This window comes from Alligator mississippiensis, chromosome 4 (assembly GCF_030867095.1).
Source record: "Alligator mississippiensis isolate rAllMis1 chromosome 4, rAllMis1, whole genome shotgun sequence".
Classification (NCBI taxonomy): domain Eukaryota; kingdom Metazoa; phylum Chordata; order Crocodylia; family Alligatoridae; genus Alligator; species Alligator mississippiensis.
This window is the reverse complement of record NC_081827.1, coordinates 7,840,140-7,859,576: the sequence shown is the minus strand read 5'-3', so window position 1 is coordinate 7,859,576 and position 19,437 is coordinate 7,840,140. Positions and strand designations below refer to the sequence as shown.

The following is a 19,437-nucleotide window of genomic DNA, read 5'->3' as shown; positions in this document are numbered from 1 at the left end:
TGAGACTCTCATTAAAACCATGAGAACTGGTAACCATTAAATGACTCCTTCTGGACTGTGAAATCTAACTGGGCAGCTCTAACCTTCCCTTCTCCGCATCCATTAGTCCAATGATTATCCAAATTATACATGAATTTAGACTTGCAAAATTCTACATTATCCCCAGTGAAAACTATTTGTTTTTGGGGGCAAGCGAACTTTGGTTCATTTTTCTGCCTTAGCATCACCTAGCGCGATAAAGGCTGCCTGAATAGATTTTGTTAGCCGAGCCAGTATATTTTCACGACAAATTTTGAAGGCGCTGTTATACACTCATATATTATATCCACGAACAGACATTATAGAGACAGCAAACCCTTTGGGGACCACTGCTGTCTTGGGCTCAGTGATTATACAGCACCCAGTATTGTTATACTAGGCCTGATCCTGCCTGGGGTTTCTGGCTGTTAATATAACAGAGGCCTGATTTACAAACAGATATTGTACCCATATAACTGTGCCAGTTAGGCATGCAATTATTTTTTACCATTATAACTAAAGCAGTACAATGCCCGTCACGTGGAACCAATTATGCTGGTTTAAAGGTGTCTGATGCCAGGTTGGCGTGATACCCTCCCACGCAACAAGCTGCTGCTATCTATCCACCTACAACCCTCCCATAAAAGAAATGGTTTTGTTTGCTGCTGTATTCTGGTACTTTACTAAAAAGGGCACTCAGGTAAGTTCAACCCTCCTACTTCAAGACCATTAAAAATGCTAACCCTGCAGAAACTAATCTCACAAGATACTGCTTTTTTCCATTTAACATGTGCTAAGAAGAGCAAAATAATTATGTAGGTGAAGAACTGGGCAGTGAATAGTACATTCACCCAAAAAATGCCATTTCAGGGGAATTGAAACCGCTTACAAATCCAGGTCGGATTCGGGGAATAGTTTCCTGTGGGGAAAAAGAAAGGGAGGGAGATAGATCTTGAAAAAATCTCAAAATGCTTCAACTTCCTTGGGTTTGAAACGGCATTATTTTGTTTTGAAACAGACCCAAATAAAGATATATTTAAAAATCAAAGAAAGAAAAAAGTGCCCGCTCACCCGAAAAATTTGGAGCAGCCCAGAACAAAATGTTTTGACTTTTTTAGTTGGATCCAAAAAAAAAAAATAGAAAAAGAAAAAGAAAGTTTCCATTTCAATTTGGCCGGAACTGCGATTGCCGTCTGCTCCCCACCCCGATAACCACCGGCCTCGGTTAGCACCAAATTGGAAAATCCATTCTTCGCACGGCTTTCAAACAGACAGACAGGCAGGCAGGCAGACAGACAGGCAGACAGGCAGCCAAGGCAAACGCAGCGCAGTGACCGAGCGCCTGTGGCTGACGGAGAGGTGCTATCTGAAGAGCAGGGAAAAATGCACTGGCAACCTCAGCATGTACTTATTTTCCACGGTTAGGTCTGTCATCAATATGTTCCCCCAGACTCCAAAGAGATCGACTGATCTCGCACGAAATCCCGGAGGAAAATCAGCCAAAACCTGTGAGTCGCGACTGACGGATGGCAGCACCTGCAGCGCACTAAAGTGCACCCACCCCGTCCAATATCACCAGCAACAACTACCCCCCCGATACTCTAGTTGGGGGACAAACAAGGCAAACGCAGGGAGGTTTGCACGCAGCCATGGCACTGTGTTTAATTCGATTCCATCCAAAAAATTCATATAATGAGATCCCTGCTAGCTTCAGCGATAACCTTTCCCCAATAGCTCTGCAATTTATCGTCAGCCAACAGCGCAGAGAAGTTACGAGAAGTCCTGAGGAAGGCAGGCTCCAAAGTACGAGCAGAAACCACAGCAAGAGGCAGCGTGGATACTGGAGGCGTCTCAGGAGTAAAAGTGGTTGCATGTACAGGATCCGTGCCAGAGAGCCGGGGGGGAGCTGCTGCACGTGTAACATGGAGCTACCATACAAGCAAGGGCGAGCTTTTGCAAAGCACCGTGGTTCCTTCAAGAAATGAAGATCCCATTTTCCAGAGGAAGCCAGAGGACTTGGGCTCTTAAAGAAGCTTTACCCTAAGTATAAGTGCACAATGTTGTCCCCCAAAGAGCTCTGGACCATAGTGACTATACTGCTTTTAGTGGCCAGACCAGCTCAGGGACCTCTGCACCACACTGCAGTGTAGACGTAGTCGAGATCAGGGGTGCTCAACCCCAGATCTGTGTCACGTGGCCCACCAGGTTCACCAAGAGTCTGAAAATTTGGCAGCAGGGGAGGGATGGGGAGCCCCACATGGTCTTACCCACAAGATTGGGCATGCGGGGCCCAATCCTGGCATGCAGAGCCAGGCAGAAGCAGCACACAGGCCAGCATGGCACCCGATCCGGGCACATGGAGCCTAGGGGAGACAACGTGGGGCCTGATCCTGACTCACAGGGCCTGCCAGACCAGCCCCCCACCCCTCGTGCAACTCACGGGGCTCAAAGGCTGAGCACCGCTGATCTAAATAATAGGCAGCTATGCCAATAAGCAAGGCTGGCAAACACTGATCTTTTCGTGGGGACGTCATTTCACCCACCGTGGGAATGCAGGCATCTTTAAGCAACACAGCCGCTCCTGACAACACTGCTTAAAGCACAACGTTACGTATTACCCTAGCTCACTTCTGCTTCTGACAGCTTAAGGCTGAGGGGCTGCAGGTATTTTGGTGGTCGGAGTTGATCTCTGCCCACGGTGTCTGCATCAGAGCTGGCTGGAGAAGCGCTGCCAGCCCCTTGCTCTGCCAGATGATGCAGCTCAGGCAAAACTCAACGTGCTTTGCAAAACAGCATCAGCTCTGCTGCACTTCTGTTCGAAGAGAAAACCAGGGGGGTGCAGTTTTGACCCAACGTCAGAACAGAGTCGTATCATCCTGCCCGAACGTCATATCGTTCAGCCTGAGCATTTCAGGAGCTGGCATGCAGCTAGTTTGCAGTAGGGCGCAAAACCAAACCAGCCAAGTCAAAAGGAAACATTCCCAATGATTAACACAAGTATGTTGCTTGCAGAATTTCCCTTCCCATAAAATGCTGAAGTTCAGCTTTCATTCCTGATCAGAGCCAAGATAAATGTCAAGGTCCTGAAAACTTCTGTGAAATGAAGCTGCCATCTTCTCCACAGCCCTAAAATGTCCATTTGTGGCCACAGCCCATAACAGTTCTTGAATGGTTATAGGCAAGTTAGGATGGTTTCCCTCCTTGCCACCCCCTTTCCCCCCAAAATAAGGTGCAATGTAAATGCAAAGCACTCTGCCTACTCTAGAGTCACTCACTGTGTGGATGTTCTCATTCAGGAATAAGCAGGCCTTTTTCTAGTTTAGCTTAATCCACTTCCAAAGAGGATTAAACTAATTCAGAACACGGCACTCTTATTCCAGATTAATGCTGCCCACACATGGAATTATTCCAGGAAAAGCTAACCCATTTACAGACAAATCCAAAATTAGGAAGGAAATCCTCTGAGCTACAAGATGTTAATTGCCGGGACTAATCTCTCGGAGGCAGGTCGTAGCAAAGAACAATCCAGGAGACTTGTAGGGAAGGCCCTGGCCGCTGCAGGGATCCCCCTTTCACCTGCAGTCCAGACAGGGAACATCTCAGCTGGCTACGGATAACTCCCTTTCTCTGCACATAAAACGAGGACCCTCCTGCAATGGTAATTATTAGGTGTAACTCAGCAGCGTGTTATGTACAGGAGGTCAGATAAGGTTGATCCTATGGTCCCTTCTAGCCTTAAACGCTGTGAATAATGGGTGCTCTAGCTCTTCACCGTGGTCCATAGACGGTATCATAATGCAAACACAACTCGAGAGCAATGCAAAGACCCTCGGTGGGATCGGCTTAGGTTCTGTATAGTACTGAGGACACGTCCAGCGTCCCTGTCTTACGCTGGTGCGCTGGGTCTGTGCAACGCACTGCCTCCTGCCCCACTTCCAGCAGCTTCTCCTTTGCCCTTGGAGATCTCCCATCCGTGCACTGATCCAGCTCAGCCTTATGTCACTTAGGAGACTGGCAAGCACTGCAGCACAGGCTGCTAGGGCTAATAACCAAACACTAAGGACTACACAGAGACGTACATAGGAGCAACACAGCTAAGTGCTTTTCTGAATGAAAGCCCAGTGGCCCACCCGAAACATGAGCAAAACCAGAGGATGCAAGTGCTGAAAGTGCCGTTTGAGCACAGCAATTTCTGACCGCAACAGGGCACGGTCCTCAAGAAGGGTCACGACGGAGGTTCGGTTTTGATTAACAGTCCAGCCTTGAAACACCCCATCTGCACCCTCGGCAGGCAATTATAGGTTTACTAATTTCATCAAGGGGCAGAGAGCTGATGCACTAGCTTATGGCTTCGCTTAAAAGGGGTTAAAGGGCACGGCTGTGGTTTTGGAAGCCCAAGTTTTTCCTACCTTAAGGGAAAGAATCGTTAGAGCAATGAAAGAGATCCCCCAAAGGTCTGCAAGCCTTCCTCCTCCTCCTCCTCCCCCAGCCCCTTCCCCTCCCCTCCCCTCCCCGACATCACTCCAAAATTTCAGCACCGCTCAGTTCTGCGGGGGCCACTACTAAAGCCACAAATATTTCATGCTCCTTGCTGCGGTGCTTTGGCAGCCGCGCTCCTGACAAATGACACCGAGCCCCACAAAGCCGCAGCGGCACCAATGTGAGGCTGATGAGGAACGACGAAGGCCTCCTAGCCGAAGTTGTTAACCCCCCCCAAAAAAGATCCTGCTGCATCCATTCTAGTGACAATCAAAACACAGCAGGGGACCAGAGGCAGCAGGAGAGAGGGCAGGAGGGAAGAAACCCAACGGGTGAGGAATACAAGGGAGGTTTATCCCCACCACCTTGTGTGGCTTTCACAAAGAGCCCAGCACTGGAAGCAAATCCTCCAGTCTCTCCTTAAATACAGAGCGTGCACTGTCTGCAAAGTAAGTGCACCAACTTGCATTAGGTAGCAGAGTCGGCAAGCTGCCAGGCTTGTCCTCAGGGCAAGGGCGCCGTTAGGGACAGAAGCATCCTTCCCACGGAGCAATCACGGCCTGTGTAGCATCGGGGAGACTGGGGGCGCAGGGTGGGAGAGAGGGAGACTTTGCAGGAGCTCAGGCTGACAGTCGCTCAGCCTAACAAGGCGAGGCACGCTGCTTTTCCCCTTTTAATTAAAAGTCTGCTCATAAATCAAATCGCGTGTTCCTGGGCTTCAGGTGTCAACAGGGAGAGAGGCGTTCCCTTTCAATAGCCCGGGGTCCGCTTCTACAACCCGCCGTCCCTGCTCAGGTAACACAAGCAATTACATTAGCGTTGTTTCCTGGGGCTCTCAAACAGACCTGGGAGGAGGGAAAATGCACGGGGCCGAGGTTAGGAGTGCTGCTCCTGCGGGCATGTGCATTTGCCAGGTGCTTCCTGACTACTTCGCCAGTGCCCTTTCCAAGCGGCCTACATGCATTTGACTGTCACACGCGTGCCCAGCCCTCTTCCTGGGACCTTCACCCGCTCCGTGCAATGGAAGGGGCGGTGATGTTCCTCGCACACGCTGCCTTTATAAAGGGTAAAAGTGAGGTTTCCAGCTGGGAAGGCACCTCACAGCACTTTCTGCATGCCATAGACAGGAGCCTTATAGGGACGGTTGATGCAAAAGCCGGGATCCCAAAGGACTCGCTTGCACCTATGGCAGCCACCTGTCCTGCTAGCACTGGCATCCGAGACCTTGTCGTGGTAGGATGGAAACTACTAATGGCTGACAGCAGGTGAGATTCAGATCCAAAGACAATCTCAATCCTCAGTGAAACCAGTGGATGTGCTCTGCAGCCTCCTTCAGGCTCACTGCAGAGAGAGATCAAACTCCCTGGTAGCATTAAACTAGTAGCAGACAATGGTAGATGAGGGCAGCAGAAAGTGCCAGGCTGTATAGCAGGGCAGAGCAGAGTCATATGGGACTGAGGGGCTTTCCCTGTTACAAATGGAGGGGCTGGGGGCTAAGGGTGCAGGCTGTGCCTGTCGGGACTTAAAAAGGTAAGAGAAGAAATTATGAGTGTGATCCTGCAAAGAAGCAGAGAGACAGGGCTTGTGGGCCTCAGGGCTCACCGGCGTGGCAGACAGGGATTTCTGCCTGCTGCTGCTGTTCAGAGGAAAAGGACTTTGTGCATGATTTTATAAATAAGATTAGACCAGGAATATACCTGACTCTCATTGTGGATTCTCCTCCTCATGGAAAGAGCCCTACACAGCCCTACACAGCACCACTGAGGCCAAAGGGGTAACAGCAATTTGCATTTCTGTGAAGCCCACCCCAGAAGGACCGCTAACCACCAGGGTAAACCTTACTGCAACCCAGGAAGGAGGGAGACAGTATTACCTAAGTTTTGCAGATGAGGAAACTAAGGCACAAACAGGAGGCTATAACTTCCAGTCTCCCAGCACCCCATCGGCACCTGCAAGTGCATCATTGCCTGGTGCTGAACAGAACCAGACATCCTCCGCTCTGTCCGAGGCCACACGCCACCTTCAGCTTCTTCCAGGTCAAGAGCCAGGCAGGGCCTTCGGAGGGGGATTTTCCCTAACGTACCTGCAGCTCGTTTCAAAGGGAACCAGAGGGTCTGTAGTTCGAATGATCCCCAGGTCAGTAGCCGCTGAACAGAGCTACTGAATATTTCTGAGATGTTATCAAACGTCTCAAAATGGTCGAGCGAGTGGAGTTTCACATTTCAGGCACCGAATCAGCACCTTCCCCATGAAGTCTCCTGCTCCGGTTCCCCCCAGATCAGCTCAGCTGCTCCAGATCGGCACTGGGAAATACCCACCAGAGCCTGGACCAGGTCAAGGAGCGATAACACACGCGGGGCAAAGAGCAGCAGGGACACAGGGAAGCGGCACCTGGGCCAGGTAGGGGCACAGCACAGTCCCTGCTGACGGAGGGAGGAAGGCGCCTAATCATGGCCCAGCTCCTATTCCAACCAGCTCCCTGATAACGGACAAAGCCTAATCAAGTATGCAAATGATGGACTATCTGGAGAAAGGGGGAAGAGAAAAACCAAGCAGAGACTGTGCGTTGAACAAGCCTCCGAAACAACGGAGTGGGCGGAAGGCTCCTTCTTTTGATAAAATTCTTTCAAAAGATTACATTAAAGCAAAACTAATTAGGAGAATCACACTTAAGCTGACTTCCCGTAAGAAGGGTCAGCCGGCGAGACGCATTCAAATGAAAGGCAGATGCAAAAGGCACTTAGAGAGCTAACGGGAAAGTCATTATCCCAGGCACGGGGAGGGGGAGAGGACAGAAAGAGAGACAAGAGCCCACTCTTTTGGCTGGGATGTCCATCTGGGCATTAGATGGAGCGTTTGACAGCTAAATAGCCCCACTCTGTCATCAGGGGATGGCAGGAGAGGCAGAGGAAGAACTGAGCTGATTACTTAATGTCTCATCAAGCAACGACGGCAGGAGGAAAAGCACAGTGCAGGGACCACTGACCTAGTGGCACCTTTGCTCGTGCAGGGACCCCATGCAGCGCGGGCTGTCATTGCCACTATCCTGCACGGTGATGCCACTATCCCGCATGGTGATGCAAGGCATGGGAGCCTGCCCTCCCAGGTATGCCGCACGGCCCCTACCTGCCCCAAGGGTGGCATTCAGGGCCACGGTAAGCCTGGCAGCCTTCAGCACATGGCCCACAGCAAGTTGTAGGCACAACACTTTCATCTTCCAGCAAAGGAGCCAGAAGCGGCACATGCCCAGCTGCCCCTGCCCTGCCTGGCCCTCCACTTGCTCCAAAGCAGCGCGGAGCATCCTGGTGGTACCATGGCCTGCCCAGGAAAACCCGGCCCCAGGCACTAGCCGTGTGACAACTCCGGCCGAAGGGGCTGACACACGCAGCCTGTAGGTGCAAAGGGGCACGCTGAAGTCAGCCCCTGCTGCTCTCTCTGCTGTCAGCCCCTTTGATTCTGCTGTGTCTTCCAGGCTGGTTTTCCACTTCAAATCCAAATGCCTGGTGCAGCCCTGGCGACGCAGCCGCCCAGCGCCACCACTTTGAAGTACAGATTGGATCTGCAGGGATTAGAGAGTCATTTGCAAATCTCATTCCATGGTCACGAGACCTCATCTCCACCTACACGCTGAGACGCTTCGAAATCACCGCCGGAGACAAACAGCAGCACCCGGGAGAGACAACCACGCCACGGGAGCATCCTCCATCACAGCACCCTGATTGCAGAAGGGCGTCATAGCACCGGGGGGAGTGGAGAAAGGGTCATGCGAGTGCTCTGTGCCGGGAAAATCAATTGGTTTTGGTGGAAGATGGTTTTTGCTGGGAAACATAACCTCCATAGCAGGTGGAGGCGGCTGTTTCTGCTGTGCTCAGTACCATGGGGAACTCTAGACAGCGCTGTAGCATGTTGCAGCCACAAGATCTAACTAGGATCCATTCACCAGTCACTGCACTGCAGGATACATGAGACACCGAAGCAGCCCCTTCCTCATCCACCCCACTTCCACCTCCAGGAAGGCCAGGCAGTAAAAAGACTGGCCACCCTCCGCTCCCATAACAGAAGGGACTGGATAGCATGGGGGGCTCCTATCTCAGGCCTTTCACTGCAGCCAACGTCATCACGGTACCAGAACGCCACGCACCGCTTGGTCACAACAAGGTCAAGTTGCAATGCTGTCATGACCTTATGCTTGCTATTGTGCCAACCCCGCAGCCCCAGAAACTGGCACAAAAAACGGGGGAGTTCCCATTTTTCTCTAGGAAATCGTAGGGGTTAGGGTCACAAGCCAACAGGCCAAGGGAGGGAACAGTTAAGAGATAAAGGAACATCAGAGCAGGGAGCAACTGTCTCAAGTTGCAGCAAGGGAAGTTTAAGTTAGATATTAGGAAAAACGTTCTCACTAGGAGGGTACTAAAGTACTGGAACAGGTTACCTCGAGAGGTTGTGGACTCTCCATCCTTGGAGATTTTTAAGACCCGGGAAGACAAAGCCTTGGCTGGGATGATGTAGTTGGGGCTGGTCCTGCTTTGAGCAAGAGGTTGGACTAGATGTGACCTCCTGAGGTCCCTTCCCACCCTCATTTTCTATGATCCTATGAACAACGGTGGTAATACATACTCAGTAGCTTAATTCCCGTCCCCACCCCCCGCACACACCCCTCCAGAGACATCTCCAAACAAGGCTTTAGTCCCAGAGTGCTCCAGCAGCAGCTTGCAGCTCCCCCAAGTCCGAGTCCAGCTCCTTCAGTCCACAGCCCTGACTGGCCATCTCTAGCTCCGCGGTGCACTCCTCTTGTGTAGGGCCGCCCAGGTATCACGTACAGGCTCCTCTTTCCCCTCCTTACTCCAGCCTCATGCTTCCTCTTCCTTTTTCCCTGTGCCCCAGGTGTGGGGGAGGTTTTAGGACTTGCAGTCTAAATTAGCACTCATCACAGCCCTGCAGACTGCTCCTACTCCCACCTGCTGTTACAGGCATTGCTCACTACACCATTACATGGACGAAGCTAAGGAGTCTCGTTCCACTTCCTAGTAGGTAGCTCTCCATTTAAACCCTGCCATCAGCACCAGCTGGGCTCCTTTCTTGGGGAATTCAGCACAAGCAGCGTGGCCCGAATGGGCCGTGCATACTGAACCAGACAGTACAGACAGAGAAAAAGCCCAAGGTTGAATTGATCCAGTCTTTGCAAGTTAATCAGATTAAACTGAAACAGAAGTGAACAGACATTTACTTTTGATCCAGGAAATGCAGCCACATGCCTGCAGTGGCTCAGGCCAGAAGCCCGGAGGCGCTAGAGCATGGTTCTGGCTATGTGTTCACTTCCTCTTCCTGCTGCCCCTGAGGTCTCTGGGATTTTCAGTCCAGAATTACCGCAACAGGACTCTGCAGGATTGCTCATCACTTCCTCTTCCGGCTTCCAGGTACCTCTGGGATTTGGAGTCCACAGTTGCAGCCAGCAGTACATTTGAGTGGGGGAAGGGGTGTTTAACCCCCCTCCCTGGCCCCAGACTTCAACTGGTGTTTGCCTGAGATGGGGGGCATTACCCCCCGCCCCCGCCTGCCATAGACTGGGCTGCATCCCCAGCGGGGTTTCCCCTTTGTCAGCCAGGCCTCGCTGCTCCAGCTAAGGAGCAGAGGAGTGCGGCCAACCCTGCTCTTTGGAGCAGACAGCACAATCAACCCAGGGCTGCAAAGCATGCTGGGATGCTGGGGGACTGTGATTTAACTTGAACAAGGAAGGGGCCTGGGACAGAAGTTTCATAAACCAGTTTGGCCCAAATCAGTTAAGTCTGATACTACATTCAACCAGGTTTATCTTACACCAGTTTCAGCCAAGTTTATGCATACTGAGCTTCTGTTCTGTTACAAGTTTAAACCAGTTTCTGATGATTTAAACCAGCTTGTGTGTAACTTCTGTCCTTAGCCCTAAAGGGTATGGCCCACGCAACTTAACTACAAGTGTTCAGACATGGTCCTGCCAGAGGCAGGAGTGAAACGTGTTGGCAGGGATCTCTTAAGTGTAGCACTCTACCTGTTTGGAGGAAAAACAGAGAAATCTGTTCCCTATAAGTATCCCTGAAGAAAACAGCAGCCCCCAGCCCCATGACCACCGAGCGGATGGCTAAGGTTTCACGCGGTTCTGGAGGGATGGACAAAGCCAACCTGCCAGCAGGAGCAGGAAACTCCTCTTCCTTATCTCCAGTGCAGTCAAGTCCATTCACAAAAACCCTCCTCGCTTTCACAAGCCAGACTCCTTCCAAGCAGAAGGTGGAGAAGGAAGTTTATTCTCCCCGCCGTCATCTCACCTTGTGGGGAGTTAGTTGTCTACCACGAAATAACCTCCAGGGACTATCAGAACCAGGCAGGACTCCTCGTCCCCTGCGTGTTCCCAAACCTGATCCCCTGGAGAACCGCGAGGGCTCAGCGTGTTCCCTTGCACTTACCAGACACCCACATCAAAAACCAGGGGCTCTTTTATCAGCTCTGGCCGTCTGGATAGGAACCGCACCGAGGTGGAAAGGAAAAAACAGCTCTCTCTCCTCTCGCCATGCGGCTGCTTTCGTATTCTGCAGCCGTGTGGCCCAATTACACCAACCCACACACAGCCACCACCGCCACTCTCTCCTCGGCTGTGTTTTCCCCCTCTCCAATGCTTATTTATCCTGGTAAACTGTTTGTGCATAAATAAATCTATTATTCCCCTGACTAAGGCAGGGTGCACAATTACATCCCGGCCTTGATGAGGGTTGGGGAGAAACAGGGAGAGGGATGGTCCTGCCACTGGTGGGTGGTTGGACTAGGTGACCTCTGAAGGCCCCATCCAGACATACTTGCCTATGATTTTATTATTATAAATGGTTCCCAATGGGGATGAATCAACAGAGCCTGTCCTATAGAGCAAACCTCCTTGTAGAGCCCCTACTCATGCCCTTCTCTTGGGATACCACAGCCGCAAGATGGTGACACTTGGACACTGCAGTCCTTGCAGCCTTGTAAAGTCCTCGCACCCTTGTTGAGAAGACTTGAGTCCCCAGCTGACCCCTACAAGGGCTGCACATGCAAGGCGGGGTTGGGAGCTTTGGACTGCAATCCGGCAGCATCTTCCAGTTCCTCCCCTTGCAAGACAGAGCTATGGGAACAGCTCTGGGTTGCCACTTATCTAGACACCCCTGTGCCATTTCAGCTGCTTCTTCCCTGTCTGTCCTCCAGCACCTCCCAAATGGAGAAGCCATGACTCTGCAGAAGATCCTGGTAATGCCACCCCCTTGGGTCACAAGCTAGCAACAACTCCTTTCCCCGCCTCTTAAAAAAACGGCCTGCTGCTCCATTTTGGCACCCAGATATCAGCCCTGTGGGTGAAGTGTGTGGCACCAGTAGTCGTGGTGCTCCCGATGATGAGGGGTGGGAGGCAGGCACTTACTCTTCAACTTAGTTAGCCGCAGCGTGCCGCTGGGATAAACCCAGAACTGTGCATTCAACTCCTCTGGAGGACTGGGAAGAAACATCTGGCTCTAAATGGGCTCGGTGGCTTTTGTCCTGGATGGGACCCTCAACTTTTAGGATCCTACTTCCCCCATTATCCTTGGGACGCAGGCAAAATCTTTCTTGCAGCAGTTCAGGATAAGACAGTGAAAGATTTTTTAAAAAGCCACTGATGTCCAGACATTTCCCATACTTGGGACAAAAGCAAATGCTAAGCACAGATTTCCGAGCTCTCAGATGCGAACCTAAACCCTCACCCCTCAACGTGAGCCAAACCCTTACTGCAGACTCTGACAATCCCCAGGACCATCTCCAGCTGACGGCGTTTGATATCAAAAGCGACAGACGTAAGACATAAAAGGTAACGGGTCGGTATTTAGGCCGATTCTTCCTGCAAGAAGTTTTGAAAGAAAACACACACAACACACACGTACTGGCACACAAAATCTTCCTCCGAAATACTTTTACTCGAAAAGGCCTAGCTTCCCACGGGACGCTTTGAGCCAATTCGAAACAGGAACATTTGTTTCCAAGCTGACAAAGATTTGGGGGTTATTACCTTACCACTGTTTCCCTTTTTCACGGTTTAAAAAGCTGGAACAAAACAATATTTTCAAGCCAATTCCAAAGCATATCTTTTGGTTAAAAATCCTGGGAGGCGCGCAGAAACTTTCAGCAGAATTGACATGCTCCCACCAAAAAATGTCTGGTTTCAACTAAACTGTTTGTCAGCCACAAAAAATGTTTCTGCCCCCAAAATTGCGAACAGCCATGCCTCCCGGCTGCATGACTAAGGCATGCTTAAATAGGATGTGGAGAGCAGTTCTGACCACTACCCACTGGCAGATAATGATGATAAATCAGATAGTCACGCATGGTAAGAAAAGGAGTCTGAAAACACAGTAGCTGAGATCCCCTGCGAGACAGCATCAGCTATACCGCAGTAGTCCATTAGCCCTCTACCGCCACTCCGGAGAAGAGCTGAGCGTTTAATCCATGCTAGGAGCAGAGATGAGAGAGGTAAAACAAGATAAAGCAGAGATCTAGATAGTCTAGAGGAAACTTTGGCTTAGTTAGGCAACTGGTTTGCAAGAGGCACAAACAGTAGTACTAGCTACACTACTTTCCAATACGTCCAGGGATTGCTATATACAGAGGGGGAAAAAACAAACCCTGGAAGCAACCAAAATGAGTACGATCCAAATAAACCCTCAAGAAAGCAATATGCTTTGAGAACTAGAAAGGAGACCGGTAATAATTCAGCCTGGGAATTTTCCGCCCGCGGCCCTTGACGCAGTATGTCCTGTATAGAGGAGTCTCGGTGCTGGCCATTGCAACACAGCCACCTCTGGAGTGCAACGTGGCGATGAAACAACGGCACGCTGCAATGCTAAACAGCTCAAGGCAAGAACGGCAGCACAGCACCCCAGCCAACAGCAACAGCAGGAAGCAATTATAGACCCTGGGATCCCACCACAGCCCCAGAAGTGAAATATTTCTTCTGAAAAGCACCACAAAAGCTTTAATGACCACAGGCGGTCAGGACTCGGGGCTCGTATCCCATCCAAGAACGCATGAGCTGCCTAGTTTAAATACTTATTATGACTCCCACGGCTGTGTGTCTGACTGCCGCTTGCAATGACTGGCGTGTTAATACTCCCAATGCTCCTCTGGGCAAGGGGAGTATTATCTCCATTCTGCAGATAGAGAAGTGAGGCCCGGGGAGATGCCGTGGCATGCCCAAGGTCACACAAGAAGCCTGTGGCAATGCAAGCATCGAACCTGGGCCTCCTAGTCCTGCACTATTCCTGTTCTCTCATCTCATACGGCCAGCAGAGCCGCTGGATCCAGCAAGCAGAGCTAGGGGCTTTGGCAGTAGAGGGCTTTGCCCTCTTGTTTTCCTACAGATCACTTTGCATTTTGCATCCTCCTTTTATATCATCTTTGATTTTGCCTCACTCTCTTCCCTACCTCCCACCCCAGCATCCTTTATCTTAGTTTTTCCTTTTCTTTCTTCTTTGTTGTCTTGGTTACATGGCCAGACTCCCGATATGCTACTAGCTTTCATTTTAATGGTACGTTCTTGTAAAGCACAATATTTTACTTCTATTGCATGTGTCATTGGATAAATTCGTTTGACATGTATAACATTTGTGTATCAACCAACTGATATTGCTTTATGGCTGTGGGTACTTTGCAGGGCTCTCACGAATGGTGTGCATCAAGAACATGATATACGATCTGTGTCTTTCATATAAAAATACATGCACGCACACTCATCAATAAAGTCTAGGCTGCTGAGAAAGAAGTCTCTCCAAATAGCTTCTGCTCCTTCCTAGCAGGAAACACTTTAGGATCAACAAATACATAAAGTTCATGCCTTCAAGGCAAGCAAATGTATGGAAAAATCTGTGATAACCGTCAGGGCTGACCCAGAAATGCATTGGCAGAGAGCGACCGGCCTGTTGCAGGGGAAATAGTAATGAAATACCACCGGGTGCATACACACATACTAACTTTCTGAGAGTTAAGCCAAATTAACTTTTTAAGTTGACTTAACTGTCAGAGGATACACACATATGTGGAGCAGAGTCAAATTAAAAGCAGAGCAAGACAATGCACCTTCGAGGTGTATTATCTTGAGTCGCATTAGTTAAGTCAAATAAGTCAACAAGATCACTGCCAGCGTGTCAAGGAGCTGCAGGTGTGTATGCTCCAACGTGGCTTAAGTCACCTTGTTAAGTTGCCTTAGTACATGTGTGTGCGAACACAATTGCTAGGACCCAGCAGGAACCAGACAATATCAAACCCCTGTCCACGGTCCACCAGGGACTGAGTATCATCTCGCGCGACAAACTATTCCAGACCCATAGGAGGTATTTTCTTAACCAACATAATAATCTAACATTATGCCAGCAAGATGGGCGAACCGTTACAGCATCAATGGAAATATCCTTCTGAGCCTCTCCTCCTCCTCCCTTCCTGGTCAGGAGCACCAGATGAATGTGAGAAACCTAAAACGGTCCCCAAAACTGCCAGAAACCAGGCAAAAAACTGAAGCTCTCAGGAAAGTCTAATAGCAGGGCTGAAGCCTTGCAATGCAGGGGAACGTCGTGTCTACACTAGCTCCCCAGCACTGGTGTCTGCTCCTGCTCACAAGAGCCAGTCCTGGAAATATGGCAGTGAAGATGATCCATGGCGGGTCTCCAGCACTGTGGAGACTGAAATGTGAAGAGTGGCTGCATGGGCACCCACGAATAAACCCCCCCACCGTGTTTCGGGATTAGCAGCATGTAATCAGGAGCAGGTGGGCTGGGCCGGCTCGAGAGTGGGCTCTGCCACCCATGCCAGAGACGCAGGGTGATGCACCACTTTCCCAGATGAGGAGGGAAGGAGGCTGGTGTTCAAAGCTCAGAGGGGTCCCCAGGTGCAGGATGGAAAGGGATGCAAGCAGTAGCACCGACAGTTAACATGGGAATATCAGAGAGGATAGAAAGCACAACCTAGGGAAGGTAAGTCATAGGTGGTCACAACTTCCCCCTGCACACACGCACTCTCCCTTCTTGAAGGCTGTTTTTCTTTGCAAAGGGAACTCAAAAGGAAGCAGCACAAGCTACAGCCCAAATCTCCAACCCCAGCACTGAGCTTCGGAGGCTCCTCCCTGAGGACCGCTCATCCCACATCCTGCCTGGCCTCTTAGGGAGCAACATCCCCGGGAGTATCTTCATTATAGTCCGGAGCAGCAACAGTCCCACCTGCAACACACACTGTTTCACAGCAGGAACGTCCCTCGGGCCAAGTGTGCAGGCAAACACCGACAACGTTATGCAATGCTCTGGAGAGGGCACAGTGCCCATCTTTACCCTTGCAAGATCACGTGTACCAGGACTTGGTAGCTGAAGAACAAAATGCCTGCCAAAGCTACAGGTAAAAGTCCCTCAATCTCAGTTTTTGCCTTTTGAAGCCAAAGCTAATTGCCCCAAGTGACAAATTACAGCAGCTGTTGTAATATAAAACTACAGCTAAGCCAGAGGCATGCACGGCTCACGTGGCAGGGCCGGAGGAACTTCGTGAGACATAAGCCAAGATATTCCAGAAAGGGTATTTATTTATATTAAGTTGGCCGTGGTTACCCAGTAAACACAATGCCTTTTACCATTCAGGCACAGCTCTTCTTTCTATTTTAGCACGAACGCCCAACCTGACCTAGATAGAGCAACCACAAAATCCACAGGCAGCTTGTGGCCAAGGCATATCTAGTCGCTCTGCTCCGATGAAGGAACATCTCCAAAACACGAGTTGTGTTTCTTAACAACCCCCCCAACTCCAGTAAATTCTTTGTCCTCAAAGCGCTCTGCTGTCCGACGATCAACCTCTCAACTAGACAGAGTCTGAACTTGAAAAAATTGTACTCGGATCAACACTGCGCCATTGCACAAGAACGGGGTAGTGAGATCCAGGCTTTGCTTTCGAACTTGTTCATCTTCTGACAGACTCTGCCTAAAGAGAAGGTCTTTTCACTCGCTTGCATCTGCCTACACCCTTCATTGCAGTCTCACCACCAGCAAAACAATTGACCTTATGAAAAACGGTGCACCCGAGCTAGAAAACCACATTCCTACTCATCTCAAGACAGCCGGCCTCCGCAGGGACGAGCACCACCGAGTCAGGAAGAAGGCCAGGATGGGCCGAGCCTACCTTTTTCAATTTGCCATTCTTGGTGCCCACGAAAGCCAGCGAGTGGTTCTTGTAGACGTACGCAATCACCGACGTCATCCTGTCCCTGTCCTCGGTGAAGATGGGAAGCCCCCGCACCATCTCCGATACTCCCAGCGGAGCGTTCATATCCAGGCCGCAGAAATTGTCGTCGATCGTTAACAGCTGCGAACGGGAGGAAAGAGCGTGAGCGAGGGGTCACTGAACATCGACATCGCTACACACCACGGCTGTGCCGGACACCATACAAAACCATAGGAGGAGATATCTCCTGGCGAGACAGACCGACAGAAAGAAAGGAAATGGAGGCACCAAGAGGTGAATCGAGTTGGCCAACATCAAGAACCAGGGGCAGGACCTAGGTCCTTCCGAAACACAGCACCTCATCCAGTGGGCCAGCCTTTTCCTATCTTCATATCATTTAAAAGCTAATAAGACCACCATCACCACAAATGTCAGCTCACCCATCCCCGGTGTGTGCCCATGAATCCCAAAAATGGGGCTCCTGCCTCTACTCCCCCTCTGCCCCAAATCTTGGTCAAGCCATTGACGCTCCCCAACTCTTGGTTTTCTCAGGAGGGGATTACAAGTGCTTAGCTACCCCACGGAGGATTGTGTGGATGAAATCATTAAAGGCCAGATCCTATTCCACTGATCAGGCATCTGATCTGCCTTTCTCAAGCCCTTGACAATCACTTGTTTCTGTACCACGCCGTCATCTCGGCTTTCATGCTTCAATCACAGAAAGCAGTGAGCAAGAGGGTGCACCCATTTTCTGCGGTCACCGGTTTCTCAGGGGCTCGACCGGGTTGGAATAGGATCATGCAATAAGAAGAGTAGGATCTGGTGCCAAGGGTTTCATTCCCCTTGAGTCCTCTGGAGGGAAAACTCATGACTGTCGTGACCTGTGCAAGGGCCTCCTGTTTGTGGGGGGACATCTGAAAAGTCCCAACAGCTTGATTAACTGAACATACACGCTAAGATCTACTGGATCACCACGTTCCCCTTTCTGCACTTGAGCTCTTTTGGACTGCCGACAAAGAGGTCTTTGCTGGCGGAGCTCTGTCTGCAAGGGCCCAGAATGGGCAGCCATCAGACAACAGCATCTGCTGTGCAGGATTTTGGTATAGCTATTGCCCAGGTTTCTTGGATAGCGTGCAATGCAACTTCAGTGGAGTATGCGAATGCTGCAGCAGCAGACAGCATCCTACCCTACCTCTGGGCAGCATGGCTCAGTAGGTAGAGCAGTGGACAGGGTAGCTCCCCTCCTGTGAGAGAGGTCCTCTCCTTCAGTGCCAATAGGGGCAACAGAGGCTTTCAGAGCTCTGCCAGGGCTGCCACTGTGAAGTCCATATTTGTTGCCAGATACTGCATAGCAAGAAGCTTTAAGTCCTGGCTACAGCTCACACTTGCTAAGGCAGGGGCTGACTTCAATAGGTCCATTAGATGCTTAAAGTTAGGCAGATGCTGAAGCATTTTACAAGGCCAAGACTTACAAGATGTAATTAAGTGCAAAGTTAGATTATACCATTTTCTTAAGTGGAAACAGGTGGCAACTTTTGCCACCTTTGTGCCACCATAACATCTCTCACAGCAGTGCAAAGCATGAGCAAACAGGCGTCCATACTCCATGTTGCACCGCAAACTGCTGCCACACATAAGTCCATACTCCTTGTCGCACCGCAAACTGTTGCCACACAAAGGTGGTGTCAAATTGTGCTGCTGATTAGCAGAGGACATTGGTTTATTTTACGGAAAGAGAGCAAGGCAGCCCAAAACTCTGCAGCCTTCTCTACATACCCGACCCTATTTCAAAAGCATGCATGCCCATATAGTTTGCCTGTCAATTTTGCTACCAAAAGAAAGATGCTTATCATGCTGACTCCAGATGACTTCCTGCCCCTTGGGCAGGGGGGCTGGACCCGATGATGTTGCATGGTCCCTTCCAGCCCTGATGTCTATAAAATCTTTGCATAAAGGGAGATATGTTGATATCAAAAGAAGAAGATATTTTGCTATAAAAAGAAAAGAGCTGCCCTGACTTGTGGAAGTCACAGGGCAAGGACCATATCTTCTGTGGTCAATCTGCCCCGCTGGGAACGTGCTCTGGGAGCTTGTAGGGCCCGATTCTGCACACCCTGAAACTTCCCACATAAAACAGGGTCCCTCAAGCCCTGGGAGTACCTGCCTGGCTTTCCTCGCTTAACAAGATGCCCCACCATGTGTCGCAGCACAGCTGATCTCCTTCATTCGGCAACGTCTGCATCATTTCACTTCTACTCTTACAGCAATCACCCATGGCCACAACCACGCTAGCCACTTGACTCCCATTCTCCCACCTAAATAAGTAGCTTACAACTACTCCTCGCTTAAGCTCACAAGCAATATACGCCTCAAGTTGATCGGCTTTGTTCTCACCTGCAAATTAATGTGGGCAAAAAGTGACAAGCATCTAAGATGCACGAGAAAAGGAGGCACGGGGAAGGAACGGCCCAACCTGAGCTCTGGCCTGCGGGAATTGTTAGCATCCGAGCTATACTTTCAACACTCAAGCAGTAAGAAAACAATTACAGGCCAAAGCTCCAGACCCCAAGCACCCACCGGTGGCCATTTTAGGTTGGATAACCACGGCAAAACTCACAACACTCAACTGATCCAAGGGGTCACATCACTGCACTCGGCCATTAACCTGCAAGAGTAAAATGAGGGAGAACAGCATTGCGACAAATTGTAGGATATGAACAA

The 19,437-nt window shown here is 50.4% G+C and overlaps 1 protein-coding gene across 1 annotated transcript in view; it reads right to left on the bottom strand.

Annotated features, from left to right (window-relative positions):
• PLXNA4 (plexin A4) overlaps positions 1-19,437 on the bottom strand; it is a 523,137-nt gene that overhangs the window by 456,401 nt on the left and 47,299 nt on the right. The window contains exon 3 of the mRNA XM_014607569.3: positions 16,675-16,857. Within this exon, the coding sequence (XP_014463055.1) occupies positions 16,675-16,857 (183 nt within the window). The remainder of the gene's footprint in view (positions 1-16,674; positions 16,858-19,437) is intronic.